Source organism: Diplotaxodon limnothrissa, linkage group LG12, assembly GCF_057381915.1.
Source record: "Diplotaxodon limnothrissa isolate DT_005_m linkage group LG12, D_limnothrissa_male_GT1.1, whole genome shotgun sequence".
In the NCBI taxonomy this organism is placed as follows: Eukaryota; Metazoa; Chordata; class Actinopteri; order Cichliformes; family Cichlidae; genus Diplotaxodon; species Diplotaxodon limnothrissa.
Window position 1 is genome coordinate 12,830,263 of NC_140607.1, and position 17,409 is coordinate 12,847,671.

Here is a 17,409-nt window from a genome sequence, read left to right on the forward strand (position 1 = left end):
ACGTCTCCGAAAACATTGGAGCACTTTTCCAAATATGCGATGTCTTGATAAACCACAGGGCTCGCAAAATTTTAAAATCCCTGGTAGCCCTTCGGGCAGACACTCTTTAGTTTTTGGTAGCCCGAAATAAATTTGAGTAGCCCGAATAAAAAAAGATTATTTTTATTGTATAATATTGTAAAGGAAACAAAACATCAATCAAAAAATTGTTAAAACACAAATTACAACAACTGTGTAAACATTACAATCAACTCAAATATCTGGTTCTAATTAAACAGAATTTTCTGTGAACTTGTTAGAACTGTGTAGAACATGAATTAGTCTGTGTCAGATCCTGAATCTGAAATTTCCACTGAAGTCTCGGATGAGAAAATGCCACTCGACGTTGAGGGCATAGCATCTCCTTCATCAGCTTTCTCTTCCTGTGCATTGCCCTCCATTTCACTGCTCTTTGTTCTTGTCGGGGTTTTATGATCCAGGTGTCTTGAACCTTTTCCAGAAAACATCCAGAAACGAATCGACTTGTCAGGGCAAAAAGATTCAACTGTTTCCCCATTAATGGAGAGTTGCATGCAGTCATTCAGTGTTTCAGGGTGTAGAGAGGTACGATGTGTTGTCTTCACTCGGTTCATGCAAGAAAATCCTCTCTCACAGATGGCTGTCGATGGACTAAGTGTCAGCATTAATTTCACCAGCAACAAGATATGAGAGAGATGTTCTGGATTCTCAGAGAGGAGATCTCTGTACAAGCAATCTACTTTGCGACCCCGGCGTTCTGCAAGCCACACTTTTAGATCCATCCATTCTTGTGGAATTTTCTCTTTCTCTTCTGCATCTAGCAAACAGGCAAAATGTGTGACAAGATAATCCACCTCTTCATCCCCATAATTTGCTAGTTCTTCTCTGGGGTAGGGAAGAGTGGAAGGGTCAAAAACCTTGAAACAAGAGAGAGGCTTTTCATGGAGATTTTTAAATCTGTTGTCCATGTACTTGACTGTGTTGTCAATAATCTTCTGGATCTCTGCACCAAAGGTGTCTTTGTCTGTTCCCTCACCTCTTCTAGCAGGTCGCTGACTTTTTGTTAGCTGAGTTCCACAGTAGCAAATGCTACCATCCTGGTTCGCTGTGAACTTTGTGTCCAAGGTTTTCTGATATTCTCCTGGTTTTGTTTTTAGGCTGAGTAAGCGTGATGTTGTGCTCTCAACTAACTGATTTGTTCGTGTGATGTTTAGGTTATCATGCTGAAAATCAGTAGAGCACTTGGATAAGATGGTACTGTAGTCCAACATGAAATGCAGGAAGCGAACAAATTTCTCAGTCTTCATCTCCTGCACCACCCCCTTAGCCTTGGCTGCATCCTCGGCTTTGACATCACTTCCTTCTGCCATGTTCTCCATATGAACAACAGTGGGAGTGTAATTTTTTTCCACAGCCTTTAGACATCTCAGCCGGCTTGGAAGCCACCGTGTGCTCTTCAGCCCACTGAAATGTGCCAGCCTCTCATTTAGCAGTTCACTTATTTCTGTCAGCTCTCTTCGCTTCTTTGGGGAATAGTAGTACATCTTAAAGATGGTTTTCAGTGTATCTTCAAATTTCACCAGGTACTCACAGCCTTTCACGCTATCCAGCACGGCTAGCTCTAGTTTGTGTGCCACACAGTGGATTGTTATGATGTGGGGTATCCTCTGTTTCAGTCTCCCAGCTACTCCTGTTTTCTCACCCATCATCACTGCAGCACCATCAAAATTTGCACACACTACTTTCTTTTTCCATGTGTCCTCTCTGATACCCATGGTGTTCACTGCTTCATCAATAGCCTCTAAAATACCTGCAGCATTTGCACTCTTGACTGGCTGACATTTGATCATGTATGTGGCTATGTCACCATTATCCCTCACATACCTGACGTGAACCAACTCCTGTTCTATTATACCAGTGTCTGTACTGCCATCTGCAAGAATGGATAAGAACCTGCTTTCTTGAATTTCCTTTTCAATCTGGTCTCTTGAAGTTTGTGCTATTGCTCCAATAAACTCTCTGCAAGCATGGTCATTGAGGTAAGTGGAACCAAGATCTAGGCCATTTGCTTTCTGAAGTTTGCAAAGACTGCTAAATTTTGCCAGTGGTAGTTCACTCTTTGCAACATAGTACGCAGTTCTAAACAGCTTTTTCAGGACTTCTTGTTGTGCTTGGTTTATTTTTAGTATGGTTTTTGCAATTGGTGTTTGTTCTGGGACAGATGCTGCAGACTGAGCACCAATGCATTTCTTGTGATGCAGAGATTTCTCATGAGTTCTGATGGGGTCTTTCCTAAAATTACTGGTCCCAGTAACAAAGGCGCTTGTCGACTCAGCAATAGAGGGAAACTCACGACACACCCGGCAGAACATCATGTTATTTACCTTGTCATATTCCAGCCACAGAAATTCTTTTGTCCATGAATCCAAAAAACTGCGCTTTCTTTTTGCCTCGTAATCTGATTTATCATAACTTTTCCGCTTTGTGGTAAGCCTTTCTTTGCCTGTCCCTTCTTCATCCTGACCTGTCTTTTTTGGCTCAGCAGAACTAAAATACCTGCGTAAATCCATCTGTCTTTACACATGCCAGAGATTTTTTTTTAATTCTCTGCGCAGTCAACCTCTAGCACGTTTAAGCTTGCTGCGGGAGATTTCACGTGCCACGTTTGAAGAGTAAGCTAGTGAGTGATGTTGTGTCCTGTCTGACTATACCATATTGCACCACTAGAGGGTGGTGTCGTGAAATAAGAGGAAAGTGCAGTCGGGAAATTGTAGAGTTAGAATATAGTTAAGACGGCTATCTGATAACTCGATATGTCTCCCTGTTACCTCTACGATGTAAAGTTATGTGCTGCATTCATTAAAGAGCACTGTTCTTTGATGAGGACTCAGCTAATTACTCAGCTACATTTGCGAAAGAAAGCAAAGGCATTGTCATATATTTTTACTTCCTATGATAGCCCGACGGGCAGGGCTGAGATAGATTTTGGTAGCCCGACTGGAAATATCACTAGCCCCGGGACGTCGGGCTAGCGATTTTGCGAGCCCTGAACCAAACAGATATTTAAAGTTTACACGGCTACTTTGTTAAAAGTTACGTTTGTGACCCAGAAAGATTAATAAAAGTAATATTAAAACTTAGTAGCGGCCGCCATTGTTGGAAACTGGAATTGGCAGGGCTGCGCTATGAATTCTGGGATATGATGGGCCTAAAAGGCCACACCCGACCCATCCTTCAAATTCGGGGAAAATGAAGGACGGATTTGTCAGCCGCATTTGAAGGACTCGATGAATTGGGACAGCCTTTGTCGCCTGGCTGTGACATAATCGGCCTTCAAATGCGGCCTCCGAAGGATGTAGCCTACGTTTTGGGACCCAGCTAGTGTTTATGTTATGCTAACATAGCTGTGTCGCTAGCAATCACGTAGCACATCATTATATACCAGCTAGTCCAATTTCAGTAACCCTACAAACATCACTGCTGTTTAGTTTTCTGTCTTCATTTATGTTGGAAGTGATAGCAGAGCTGTACATTTTAATTTTCTAAGAAATCTGTCACACAGAACATGATATGTTTAGGTGGAAACTTCCTGCTAACTTCTAATGCTGTTAAATTTAATAAATTCTGTTTTCATGGATGCCTGGAAATTAAACTTTACACCTGGTAAAGCAGGTAAAGATGAAAGAATTTAGACAGTTCTTACCTCTCAGTGATGCCGCAGTGTTCGTTTGACTTTGGGACCTGAAGCGGAGTTTGGACCTGAATTGCTCCGTGCGGCTCCTGACTACGGCAGCCGTAATGCTCCAACAAGCCATCAAGCAGTGCAGCCTACCAAAGTTTTAATAAAGCGTTTTTTGACAGATTTTTGAGCACCATGTACCACATAAAATCAGTTCGAGGTCAGTAAGCACAACCAGAATTCATACATAAGGTGCACTGGATTATAAAGCGCACTTAATTTTTAAATTTTTGAGAAACTTAAAGGATTTTAAGTGCGCCTTATACTCCAAAAAATATGTATATTTTCTCTCTATGACTACTGTAGTATATGGATGGCCTCTTTAAGGAACAAGCATTTGCGTGGACTTAACAAAGTGCCGGATGTAAACACAAATTGTAATTTTTTCACAAATGTCTATGAAGTGAAGACACACAAATGTGTGTGAATTAGATTAGAGAGAGGAGCTTCCGAGTGACTGAGCACTTATGGGCGGTGAGACGGATGGAGGGAGGGAGTGCATGGCTTTAAGAGTTGTACCCTGTGGCATGGGTGCGGGGCAGGACAGAGACAGCCTGTGTCCAGATGTCTGTTTGTGTTATGGAGTTTCTAGCACTGCCTCCTTCCATGAGAGACAAACACTAATTGCCCATTGGCCCCGGGTTGGAGATGTGCAGCTGGGGACATGTGGCTAAAAATGGCACTGCTTGTTCCCATGAGTGGCGGGCACACAGCACCATAGCATTAGTATTCAGCACTAAAACATGGCATGGACAAAAAAGGTCATCTTCTGGGCATGGCCACAAATGTCAGGGTTGGGTATACAGCAACACCAACACAGGGTGGTGAGCAGCAAAAAGCACCTTAGGCTTTACCCCCATATGGATCAACCTACTGAACCATTGTCCTCTGTTTGAACACTCGCAGGAAAATGTCACTTGGAAAGAGCCGAGCGAGTGTCATGACATTCCGTGTTTTTGTTTGTAGCCCAGCAGCATCCATGCTGGATCCAGTCTTTCCCTCCGTGGAGCAACAGCCTTCCGTGCTTGAGTTGAGTTACAGCTCTTCCTTTATGACACAACAGTAGCATCTGGTTCCACCTGACTGGAGCCATGAATAATTTAACAGGGGGCATTATTATTCCAGCCAGCTCCACTAGCCTGGCAATAACAAGAAGTTTAGGTAGTGCTATCAGTGTTGCTGGCTAAGTGGAGAACATGGAGAGAGGATGTTATTTTAGCCTGTTGCACTCAAAAATAAAAAAATAAATAAAAAAAATAAAAAATATATACAGCTCATTTCCAGCTTCTGAAATGTCTCTCAAATGAATTAAACCTGCTAACAGTTGTCTTTGGGCACTGAGGACTGGCTAGCTTCTGCTAAATGAAGCTAGACTGTAACACTCCCTACCAAGTCTCAGTTATAGCACAGAGGCTAACAGTAGCCTGGCTAACAATAGAGGACAAACAGATTTCCACACAAAGTCAATCTGTGTGTGTGTGATCACTTTGAGACAGCAAAATGTACCTGGAGTATACTAGAAAACAAAACAACGCAGTATAGGATTGAGCTAGATTTGTTAACTATAAACTTATAAAAAGTAGTTCTGTAACTGGTAGCTCTGAAGCTGTGTTAGCTTAACAACCTTCCAACATTTGTTCCTGCTTGCGTTGATTTGAACTTTTTCCGTGGTATGCAGCACGGGCAATAGTTAGCAATGAAAGAGTCACTGTTCTTCTCATTGGGTGCAGACATAGATCTAGTTTACACCAGCAAGAAGGAGTCATTTAATAACTATAAACATAATATATTTAAAGTAATCAAGCATTTTTATATCTAAATAATCAAACAAGTGCCTTAGTTGACTTTTTTGAGTGTGACATCTTATACTTATGTGGGTTTGTTAGTGCTTAAGAGATATTTTTCAATGATACACGACATTAGCATGTTGCTTGTTTGTTTGCAGATTTGAGAAACTATGTAAAATGAGCTGTTTTGAAATACTTTGATATATATTGAATATAATTTAATTAGTCTCTAACAACTGCATTTATAGTTAAATGCAGTTGTCGGAGTTTGCTAAAAGCAGCAGGTGGGCAGGTAGTTGAGCATGCTTTGCTGTCAGACTGAATCCGTGAAGATCAATAAAGAGAAACACACATTCTGCTTGCACTGCGTTAGTGTATCTGTTAGAGCTGTTAGAGCTGCTTTCCCACTCAGAACTCCTGCTGGCTGTTAGCAGCCAGTCACCTACACTTACAGATCGAGTGGTAGCAGATTTCATCACCAGTGGGACTCAGCAAAAGTAGTGAAAGGTTATTTGGAATACAGCAAATCCCAACAAAAAAGCTGCACATAAACCTCCCATTGCTATTGTGACAAATAACTCCCCCACCTTCCCTGTCCCCCACTGCAGAGAAATGAAGCTTTTCCCCTCCACCTTTTGGACGAGCTTTGTCTTCTAGAGGACTACAGCCAAGCTCGGCGACTTAACCCAGAGACCCTGAGCCACCAAAGGCTACAGCAGAAGTTACTGGTGAGTTCTCTGTGTGTGAGGGAGATAAAGTCTCGTTAATGCTGAACTTTTCATGGGCCATTAAGGCCGGCTGAAGACCGCTGTCAAGGCGTTTGCTTTCGGCGCTTTTTGGCTTTCATGTCCTTCTCCCTGCTTTCGACTGTCAAGTTGTGAACCATGCTTTTTTTCCCAGTTGTTGGTTTAATTTTAAATGAGCTGTGAAAACACATCTGCTGTTCATTTAGAGCCTTCATTGAGCCTGATTGGGGTCAAAGTGGCAGTTTCTTTACTGACCATGTGAACAAACTTAGGCCTTCACCTCTTTCCTGTCTAATAATTACACCAAACCTACAGGAAGATGTTGGTAGCACCCCAAAATGTAGGATGCTTTGAAAGATATCAGGAAAAACAGAATGCAAATATTTGAAAATATTTGAACTGAAATTAGTATAATTTGCCATCATCAGTGGCAGAGATGCCAGCAGGATCAGCAAACTAATCTGGAAGGCTGGAACTGTCATTGGTAAGAATTTGGAGGCGTTTGAGTCAGTGAGGGTCAGAGGTCACTGAACAAACTGGTCTCCATCATGGACAGCCCATCACCCCCGCTCCACTACACACTTCTGAGGGAGCAGAGCTCCTTCTCCCTCAGACTGATTCACCTCGTTGCCATAAAGAAAATGTTAGCAACTCATTCCTGCCATAACTTGTAAAACAACTCTTCATTCTGTCACAGGTGAACACACCTGTCACAAGCATATTTGTGTATTACGCCTTCATACTGCTGGTTTTCTTAGATTTATAGTGTACATTTTATTTATTAATGCAATTTGCACTTCTCTCTTATATAATGTCAGTCTTACATTTTACTGTCTTTATCACTTTTGTAAATATATAAATTCCAGCACTACCTCATAGTATAAGGCCTTTTCCAGGCACTTGTGACACTTTTATTTTAATTGCTTGGTTTATATATTTATTGTAGATTACCTATCTGTTTCAGATGCTCAAGCTGAGAAATGTTGATTTATTGATTGGGTCAGGGATATTAAAACAATTTAAAGGTTGTGTCATGAAAAACACCTGGTGGAACATCTCACAACTAATGAGGTTAATTAGTACCAGCATTACATATAAAAAGAGCATCCCAGAGAGCCTGAATGTTTCAGATATAAAGATAAGTGGGGCTCGTCATTCAAAGACAAAAGCCAAGCTCTTATGGCTCTACAGTAAAAACAGACACAAGTCTATGGTAGAAATCTCAGGATGGGTTTAAGAACTCCTGAAAAAAACACTGTCAGTCAACAGAGTTTGTCACTGCATCAGAAAACTGAAGTGAAATCTCTACGATCCAGAGGTCCCACAGGTCCCGAAAATTTGAAACAGTCTTTGGAAGCCATGCGTGCCACATCTTCTGGGTTTAAGACAAGTAGGACCGTTCGGCTTGTCATCAGAGCTGTGTTCAAAAGCCAGCATCCAAGATGTTATTGTATGGGCCATTGGTCAACATGGCCCACTCAATAATATTTCTGAAGGCCATATTAATGGTGAACAGTATATACATGTTTTGAAACAGCAAGCAACATAGATGCCATCTGGACGAGATCTTTTTCAGGGAAACCCTTACATATTACAAAAAGACAATCCCAAAACACTTTCTGGATCTATTCCATCCCTGTCACCCATTTCTTACACTATGAAAGGTATTTCTGAAAAAGGTCCTGAACTGGTGAGCACTTTAATGGCAGTTTGTCCCATCACCTCCCAAATGCTTATGAGTGTTAAAAGAAGAGATGATGCAGCACAGTTGAAAAACAACTTTTATTATATTAGACTATTTTTATGAAATTAAAAAAGGATTATTAAAAAAACATTTAGTTTTAGCATTTGATCTGTCGTGTTTGTACAGCTGTATTAAATATCGTCTTTAAATGATTTGCTAATCATTTGATCCTGTTTTTAGTGACATTTGAGAGCCTTGTGATTATTATTATTTTTTTGTTTTTTTTAGCTAATGCTGCCAAATTACTGATGAAATTATGCCGTGGTGAAGTATTTGTCTACGATTCCCAAGTCAGCATTTACTCAAACCTGCATGCAATGATCACCTAATGGGTCTTCATTCAAATCAGCCTTAAGGTCGAGGTCACATTTACAGGCAATAACTGGTGAATTGTGAGCTACTGTGACATTGAGGTTGTATGTTAGTGCTACTATGAGTTGGTGGAAATCGGTTAAGGTAATTTTTTGGACTTAAAGTAATGTTTTATATGCATACACACATACTTTTATTTAACAGTACAATCTAAGTGCAGTGAACCTGACTGTACTTTCTCGGGGCGTTAGGACACCTCATAATCGTGTTGCTGAAAATCCAGTGGACGGTAAACTGGAGGTTACCAGTGCAGAGCTGTCTTCCTCCGGCTTCCTCCAGGCTGCGATCTCACAGCGGAGGCTGCTTGTAATTCCCCCGGCTTCCCCTGACGTCTGTGGTTCAATATGAATGAGCTCCATCGATTAGATCTCAGTGTGGTGCCTGTGCAAAGGGAATGCGCGTGTGCGTGCGTATATGTACGTGTCTATGTGTGTGCATGGGACTGCTGGCTTTCTCTTCTGTGTCTCCTCAGCACTTACCAGACTGTTGTTTTCACAGAGGGTGATGTTATGGGTGACATCTTTTGGTTGAACCATAAACTGAAGCTTTGTTATTAACAGCTTTTCTGTTGCGCGTTGATGAACAATCTAACTGATGTCCTGATTTTCCTAGCGATAAGAATAACACTGGCACTAACGGTAACATAAGGAACTAGAGAAGGTGTTGTCTCTATTAAATTTCTCCTGCCATATTTTGTTGGTTTTGTGAGGAGACAATCTCCAAAAATACAGAAACACCTTCTCGCCTCACATACTGAGAGTGCGGCATTCTGGTGTTAAAGTCCATACTTCTAGTCGATAGGGGTGCAAGGTTAGCACTGCTGACTGTGATTTTATCCAAAATGAGCATAGTGTGAACTTTATTTTTTTAACCTATCTGCCTGCTTGTGACAGGACTGCTTGTTAATTAACAACATTTCTTAAGTGCTGATCTGCCATTTCAGTCACACGCAGCATTATTTGTAAAGCAACCAAACATGATTTCTTTTTAAAGAAAAGTGATTATAAATGAATTATTAATTTTTGCCTGGAGGTATTCCTGCAAATCAGTGTGATGGACAGTTATTAGTGCATCTTCCCGTGCCTGCGTTTAACTCGTAGCAGACAAAATGCTTAATGTGGAGTGCTGAGTTTATGGGATTACTTGGCAGGTGGCCTTCTTTTAGTACTAATTACAACCTTGACAACATCCTTGAGTGAGGTACGGTCACACAAAATCTTTTCCACGGTGGTTGCTGGGAAAGAAATGCTTTTAAAGTTAACACACATCCTATCTTGTCATTAGATGGTGTTTTCCACTGCTCAGTCAACAGAGAAATGGACTGGGAGTGACAGGCGTATTGTAAAAGGGTGGGTGGTTTTGAAGCAGTGTTGCTGGTTTCCTCAAGCGGAAAAAGAGCTGATTATGAATCTTGAAAGATTGAAGTAGCGTCAGTAATTACTAATACTGCACGGCTCTACGTAAGACCGAGTGATGCAATGAAAAACTGACACGACGCGAGGCACTTCTGCAGTGAGCTTCATTAACCCGCTGCTCTGTTATCATCTCTGACGGAGATGTAATCAACAAGACTGCAAAGGTGTCTTCCTGGTTGAGCGGCTGTCTTCAGCCGTTACACGTTTCTATCTGTGGGTTATGCTTTTGCTTTTGGGCAAACCTCATTAAATTTGATCAAACTTTGTTCCGTGTTGTCTTTGTAGGCTTGCAGATTTGTCCTGAAGGAGAAATCTTTGGGTTGTGATTGTCATTCTGCAAAAGTTGGCATGAAAAAAAATATTTTCTTTGCCAGAGCAACTCATACTGTACGACTGCAAATGTTTTTTGAGATCAGAGTAAACGGCTCATGAAAGAAGCAATTCTCTGCTTTGTGACTTTCCTACTTGTGAGTTGTGAACCTACTTTGTAAAAATGCAAATCTTTAAAATATCATGCAGTTGTAGTCTGCTCTAATATCATTTGAATGTAATCATTGTGTTCATACTAACACAATGGTTAGAGTAGCCCCTGCAGCCAAAAATGTCACCTATCTAATAAGTGTGTGTAAAGCAAAGTGTAGAATACAAAGAGAGGCGTTATTGTGTGAGTGAAATGGGTTGCTAATGTTCATTAATGCACAGCAGTATTAAACTACATTGGCCATTATAAGCTACTCATAATTCCAGAACATACCTGCAAATTGCTCATGTATTGCTCAAACCTTCTGGATTGACCTTAGAGGAGGGAAGTCTTTCTTCTATAGAAGCGTGTGCTCACCTATGCTTTTCTCATTTGCAAAGCTTTAAGGTAATGAAATTGTTTTCAAAGGTGTCATAAAACAAAAAAAAAAAAGATAAAGTGTTCATCAAGGATCGGTCCAAGCAAGCATTTTTAGCACCGAGCATGTGATAGATGTGGGTTACATGAACAGATTTGCTCTTTGAAATGGAGAAAATTTACTGGTTTGCTGCCCGATGAAGTAATTTGATGTGTAATCCTTTTGGCAGGGACAGGCAACACAATTCCTTCAGCACAACAACCAAAAAAACGAGCTATTTATGTCTCCATATCAGTTGTTTTTAATCTATGGTCTTGAATATATCACGTGCATATTTAATACCTATAGTGTTTCTGTCTTCAGTGCTGAGACACGGATCATGGACCCAAAAACTTTTTCTCTTATTTTTGGAAAGAAAACGTAACAAAAACCTTTTCAGTAGATTTTCATATTTTACTGGTGATTTTGTGCATGCAGTTTTTATGTCACCGTGTCCATACAGGCTGATGTTGATGCTCTCACCTGGTTCTTTCTGACTGCCCAAAAAACTGCCCAAAGATGTTGCCGAGATAGCTTTGAAGTGGAAGGTCTTAATTCTAGAAGGGCTTTACTTACAGTCGTATGTTTAACATTAGAACGGATCAAGTTGCCATGGCAACTGTGCCCCGCTGGTCTGCGTGGCCCCCCCTTAATCCCGCTTGCAGCTATATTGATAAGTGATCTGCCTCTGGGAGTGTCTCATTGTCACATCTGAGATGAAAAGGGGCAAGGCGTATTGGCATGTGAACATTTTCCTCTTGGTTAACTGCCTTTATTCATGACTGTCAGAAGGCCTACAGTCAGGCTTTCAGGTTTATTTCAGCTATGCTTGGTTTAATGGTCAAGTTACTCATCGGGGCCAAGGGATATTAGACTGCTGATCAGATAGATGGGATAAATTGCAGTGACTTTGCAGTGTAGATGTACTAGAGCATCACTTCTAAACAAACCTAACTAAAAATATTCTGTCGCGTCAACTTAACGTCTTATGCACTCCACCATCGATGTGAGATTCATCATTTATTCATGCACATTGATATTCAGAACATTTCACAGAAAGTGCTGAGAATCTGTCCCTCTCTTGCCACGATATGACAGCGCTAACCACTGAGCAACTGTTCTTCCCCAGATTGACACTTTAAAGACTTCATCGTGAGGAGACGATGCTACTCGGGCCCTGTTTTTTTTTTTTGTTTTTTTTTTACTGCATGACCCTGATTTTTCCCCTTATGATTAGTGTTTATTAGCTCACAACACCCACAAAAAATATCAAAGTGCTTGGGGACAGGATGTTATATGAGACAAACAGGTGTGGGTATGTAGTTATGTGATTTTTTTTAATTTTTTTTTATTTTTATTTTTAATCATTTGTGCATGTATTGATGTTGGAGGCCCTTGTGCTGGGGGCCAACCTCATGTTTACATCACTTGTAATGAAATTAGAGCTGCGTGGCGCCCACACTACAGGCGTCCACTGATCCTCTAATTCAATTACTCCCCTTATTAACGCTCAGATGCTGCTGGCTGACCACGCTGTTTTTGCTACACACCATTTGCTCTGCAGCTCTTTTTGCTTCTCCAGTGGAATAACTGGTTAGGGTCATCCTGACACCAGTATATTTGTTTATGGTTGGAGCAGCAGAGTTTACATGTGGAGCACTGACCAATCCTGAATATTACATTGGTTCCAGTAAACATCTGGATACTGTGATTGTTTTTCAAAGATAATGTTAAAAGACAAAAAACTATCAAATGCTGAGATATTCAGATAAATACTGTTCTTGACTGGTCTTTTTCCCCCGTCATCATCCACAGATCATAACAACAGACTGTATGAAAAAGGAAAAAAATGAGCCAACACATGTACAATCTCCTCTTTCAAAATAGATTATCTGATGTCCTATGTGCTATTATGGATTAACAAATTAGCATTCGGCATGAGTCTCCTCCTGCATTACATACAAAACTAAACTGCAATTTTTAAAGGACCATTACACAGGTTTTATTTAGACCTATTTTACAACTTTTTTTAACGATAACTTTCATATATGCATGCATATGCATCCATCCTGATGCATTATGTTTCATTTTTTGATTAAGACACGTAGTATGTTTGCCGTTTATGCCTTAAATGAACCATTAAGTAATCAATTGTATAACCTAACAGAAACTAGACTAAAATGTTCAAATTCAAAGTACTGGTAAAACTGATGTTGAATGATTTTGTTGATATATATTAAAGTCATGCTAGGGAAAACAGGGGTTGGAGACCACGGCCAAAATTATCGTGGGCAGTGAACTTGTGATATTATTGTCTTTGAAATGGTTGTTTTGCAGACGGGGGCCGAGTCTGTGATGACCAGGAGTCTGTTGCTACACTCATAAAGGCTTTGGTGTGTCAAAACAGCAATAAAACGGCAATAAGTCTGAGTAATTCTGATATCACTTTGCAATTGATTTGGGTCAAGTTGATAATTTTAGCAGTCTATTTGTAACAATACAACAATTAACTGTGATAAGCCGTTGAACCTATGGGCAACCATTTACTTGCAATCGGTCGCCAAAAGAGAAAAAAAGACATTTGCTTCAGACTGTAATTGAAATTTGCTGTCATTCCAAAGAGGAATGACAGTCTCTGTTATATCCTGACTAAAACGCAAACCTTTGAATGTAAACTGTTAGACAGTGTTGCTGTTGGAACTGGGCCCATTGCCTCTGTGCTGTAACAGGTCTGCAAGGATCTGGCATGATGTATGGTGGAATTTAGCACACAGGGTGTCTGTTGCCAGCATGCATGGAGACAAGGGTACACATACACAGACATACATATGCTGCACTTCATGTAGTCAGTGGTTTGGTTTTTGCCCGACCAGATAATACTACACTTCTGACGCACAGACAACGTTAATCACAGCCTCATCAGCAGTAAGCAGAGAGAAGCGATGATTCGCAGCCTGCTGACAACAGCCACCTACTTCTACAGCCTGGCCTCTTATGATAGCCGTGGGCATTAGCATCACACTACTCTCTTTCTTTATTCAGTGAAGGTGTGGTACCATGAAGAAGAAAAACACACCATTTGCTGCGAAACATATGAGATAACACCATGTGACCACATTTAAAAACAACAGAGATGACAGAAACAATGCTTAATGTGAGAGATTAAATGCTGGTGGAAGTGTCTGAAGCTAAGCCGTTTAATGGGTTTATGACAGGTCAGAATCCCCTGTCTTCTGACCCGCTGAGTGCATGCATGTTACTCTACAATGAGGTTAAATCATCGCACGCCCGTGTTCAGGATTTTAAAGTTAAACCTCTGCCAAGTTTCTCAATCTCTCGCCACTGCATTGAGCTTATTAAATTTTCAATCTGCTACGGGCTCTCTTTCCTCACCTCGCAGGATGAATGTGCCCTTTTAATAATGTAACCGGTTTTAACAAGATCGTAAAATGTTCATCTAATTTTCATAAGCTCTGTTAGCAAAGTGACATATTCATATGATGGCAGGAATCTCTTTGGCAGTTCCTCAGTTTTAGCCATGAGAACGCTGTGAAAATCTATTTTATTTATTTATTTTTTTTACTGCAGCTCCTTGTTGGCTTGGATTGTTGTGCTGAAGTTTATGGCAGCCTTCAGGGGAAGCTGAGGTTGTTTCTGTGTTGCCCGCATGGCTCTGAAGTAGTGGCTAGTCATGATATAGGAGATTGGCCTTTTGGTAAGTGATAGGGCTCCACTGAATACTCCTATTCTCTTGTTCCTCATCTATAATGTACACGAGTTACACAGAGCTAAAACATGAAAACGCAGCCTTTTCAGATGAAGCGCCTTCAACGTCATGGTTTACATAAATCTTTTTGGGGCTGATGGGGCTCTTTTTCCAGTCTTTAAAACTGTGTGTGCTTCAGTGACATTAGTTGTACTAGTAAAAGGGTCAGGGTGGCGTGAATGCAAACACTGCTAGCTGCTTTCTCTAAGTGTGTGTGTGTGTGTTTGTCCTCTCAGGCATTGGTGGATAATGTGACCTTCATAGGGAGATTAAAATATGTAGCAGGCGTGCATTGATTTTTGGACTCACCGCTGGTATATATGGACTCAGCCACTGCATAAATATTGATACTCCTAAAGAAAGATCAGGCATTTTGTGTGTTTGTGCAGTCGAGTGCCAGCTGGGTTTAAAAAAAAAATAATAAAATGATAGTACTTTAAATAAAAGAATACTTTGTAGAGCGTGTGTTTTGATAACCTAAATCTGCTCGTGACCCAGCAGCAGCTTAATAAGGTCATTCCTATTATGTGGTGGCTAATTACAATGCCTGTTATCCCCAAGCTGCACTGTCAAGTGAAAGAACAGTTTAAAGGGACACTTCATAAACCCAAAATAGTGTTTACCCCTTCATTCATATTTATTTTGGTTGGGTTTTTTTTCAGTTGATTAGTCTATCGATGTTTTTTTTTTTTTTTTTTTACTTTCCAACCACAGTTGGACGTGAATGGCACCGATGACGTGGTCGAGCTGTTGTTGGCCTGCTGAGGAGGAAATCTGACTCCTGACTTTGGTAACACCCTGGTTTATTCTCCAGCGCAGAGACTGCACATAAAGGATGCATGTAATCTCTGAAAAGTGAAACTCAGTCTGGTAATACTTTAAACCTGTGTTGTTGGTTTTTTAGCATATGTAACAGTCAGTGAGAAAAGGAGCCTGCCACTTTTTTGACTTGTAAATTCAATAAAACATTTTACCACATATTTCAGTAATACAGAATCATCTTCATTTGTTTGAATATGGGCCTGTTTGGAGTAAACTACATGATGAAAGTGGAATAGCTACCCTGTGTTAGCAAGTTCATTCTCTGAGTGTCTGAGTTTGTCTGTCAAATTCATCCCAGTATTTAGTCTTAAAATACCAACATGGCAACGGCCAAGAGCCAAATCAATGCCTCAAAACAGGATTTCAGAAGTATAATTTTTTAACCTGCAAGCTTATATTAAATAAAATGAAGAATAAGAAATTATTTTAACCGATATTTGGGAAAATAATTTCTTACAGCAGTTAATAAGAGCAATACTACTACTACTACTGCTGCTGCTATTACTTCCTTCCATCCACCCATCCATAATGCATACTGTATTCTCTCCAAAGTGTTTTCATCTGTCTATTCTAATTATGTTTATTCCCTGCCTGTATTACAAAAGTTTGCAGTGGAGAATGCTTTTTGCCAGATTCAAACCATTGTAGCTTTATGGTACGTGCTGTATCTGTACTGTGTCAATACTATTTAGCCAAAACTGTTCTCTTGTCTGCCTTCAAACGTATTCACACATAAGTTTATTGGAATTTTTGAGCATTCTTCCAGAGGTGCATTTGTGAGCTCAGATGCTGATGTTGGATGAGAAAGTCTGTCAGGCTGAGGTCAGGACTCTGTGCAGGCCAATCAAGTTATCCAACACCAAACCCTCTCGTCCACGTACCTTGCTTTGTGCACAGTGTTGGGAAGGTTACTTTTAAAATGTATTCCATTACAGAATACAGAATACATGCCCTAAAATGTATTCTGTAACGTATTCCATTACGTTACTCAATGAGAGTAACGTATTCTGAATACTTTGGATTACTTAACATATTATCATACTTTTTACAACAACGTGAATGTACTATTGCTGTTACTGAAGGTCCGCGGCTCCGAACCGTAGTAAAGGGACCTCTGAATAATATGGGTTCGTGTGGGGCTCCTAGACGAAAAATAGATTTACTTTGTTGTGTGGGTCAACTCTGCTTGTGAGAGACAGAGGCGTTGAAAGGCTGCTCCAACGGAACTTATTGTTTCGGAAAACAGGAACAAAGCGTACAGAGTTTTAATAGCGTACTTACAACTGGGCTCGTGAGGCACTCTTCTTGGCTGCAGTGGTTATTATTATATTTACATGCTTCCAGTTCTCGTTTTCTCCCACCTCGCACTCACAGACACATAACGAGTATGGCAGTCCATTCTCCCTGCAGCATGGACTACACTGCCCATGATGCTACATTCTGCATTCTGCTTATTAGCTTAGCACAACAACAATAACAAAAAGGCGCTCTCTCACCCAGGAAACACGCAGAGCGAGAGCGTCACCCTGTAACCATGGCAACCGCAACGCTGCTGCCTGGAACTACTGTCAAACAAAACCGAAACAGTCCTGACCCGCCACAATATGAAACAGGACAGTACCGCCGTGTAATCCATTTATTTCAACAAAGTAACTGTATTGTAAATACCACCTTTTTAAACGGTAACTGTAACGGAATAGTTACTCATATTTTGTATTTTAAATACGTAACGGCGGTACATGTATTCCGTTACTCCCCAACACTGTTTGTGCACTGGTGTACGGTCAAGTTGCCATTGTTCCCAATCATTTTGTTACAATACCACTAACAGTTGACTGAGGAATATTTCACAACTTGAGTGAGTGTTGTTCCATCATGGTACAATGGTGAAATTCTCTGAGCTCCTGAGAGCGACCCATTCTTTCACAGCTGAGTTTCTTCAGTTTTTAGCACAACATACACTTGTTCTATATGGTATCATTTATTGATTTATTTAAGAAAACTTCCTTGTAGCTTCCTTTTGTGTGCTTGCACAAATCCATGCACCCTCCTTCTCTCTAATTGTGTGGGAAAAGATGTGTCAGCTAGAATAATCAAGGGATAACATTTTCTATCGAAAAGA

At 40.6% G+C, this 17,409-nt stretch overlaps 1 protein-coding gene across 3 annotated transcripts in view; it reads left to right on the forward strand.

Annotated features, from left to right (window-relative positions):
- rimbp2b (RIMS binding protein 2b) overlaps positions 1 to 17,409 on the forward strand; it is a 106,618-nt gene that overhangs the window by 14,775 nt on the left and 74,434 nt on the right. For all 3 annotated transcript variants that reach the window (XM_085367980.1, XM_085367979.1, XM_085367981.1), the window contains exon 2: positions 6,153 to 6,272. In XM_085367980.1, coding sequence (XP_085224106.1) covers positions 6,153 to 6,272 — 120 coding nt within the window. The remainder of the gene's footprint in view (positions 1 to 6,152; positions 6,273 to 17,409) is intronic.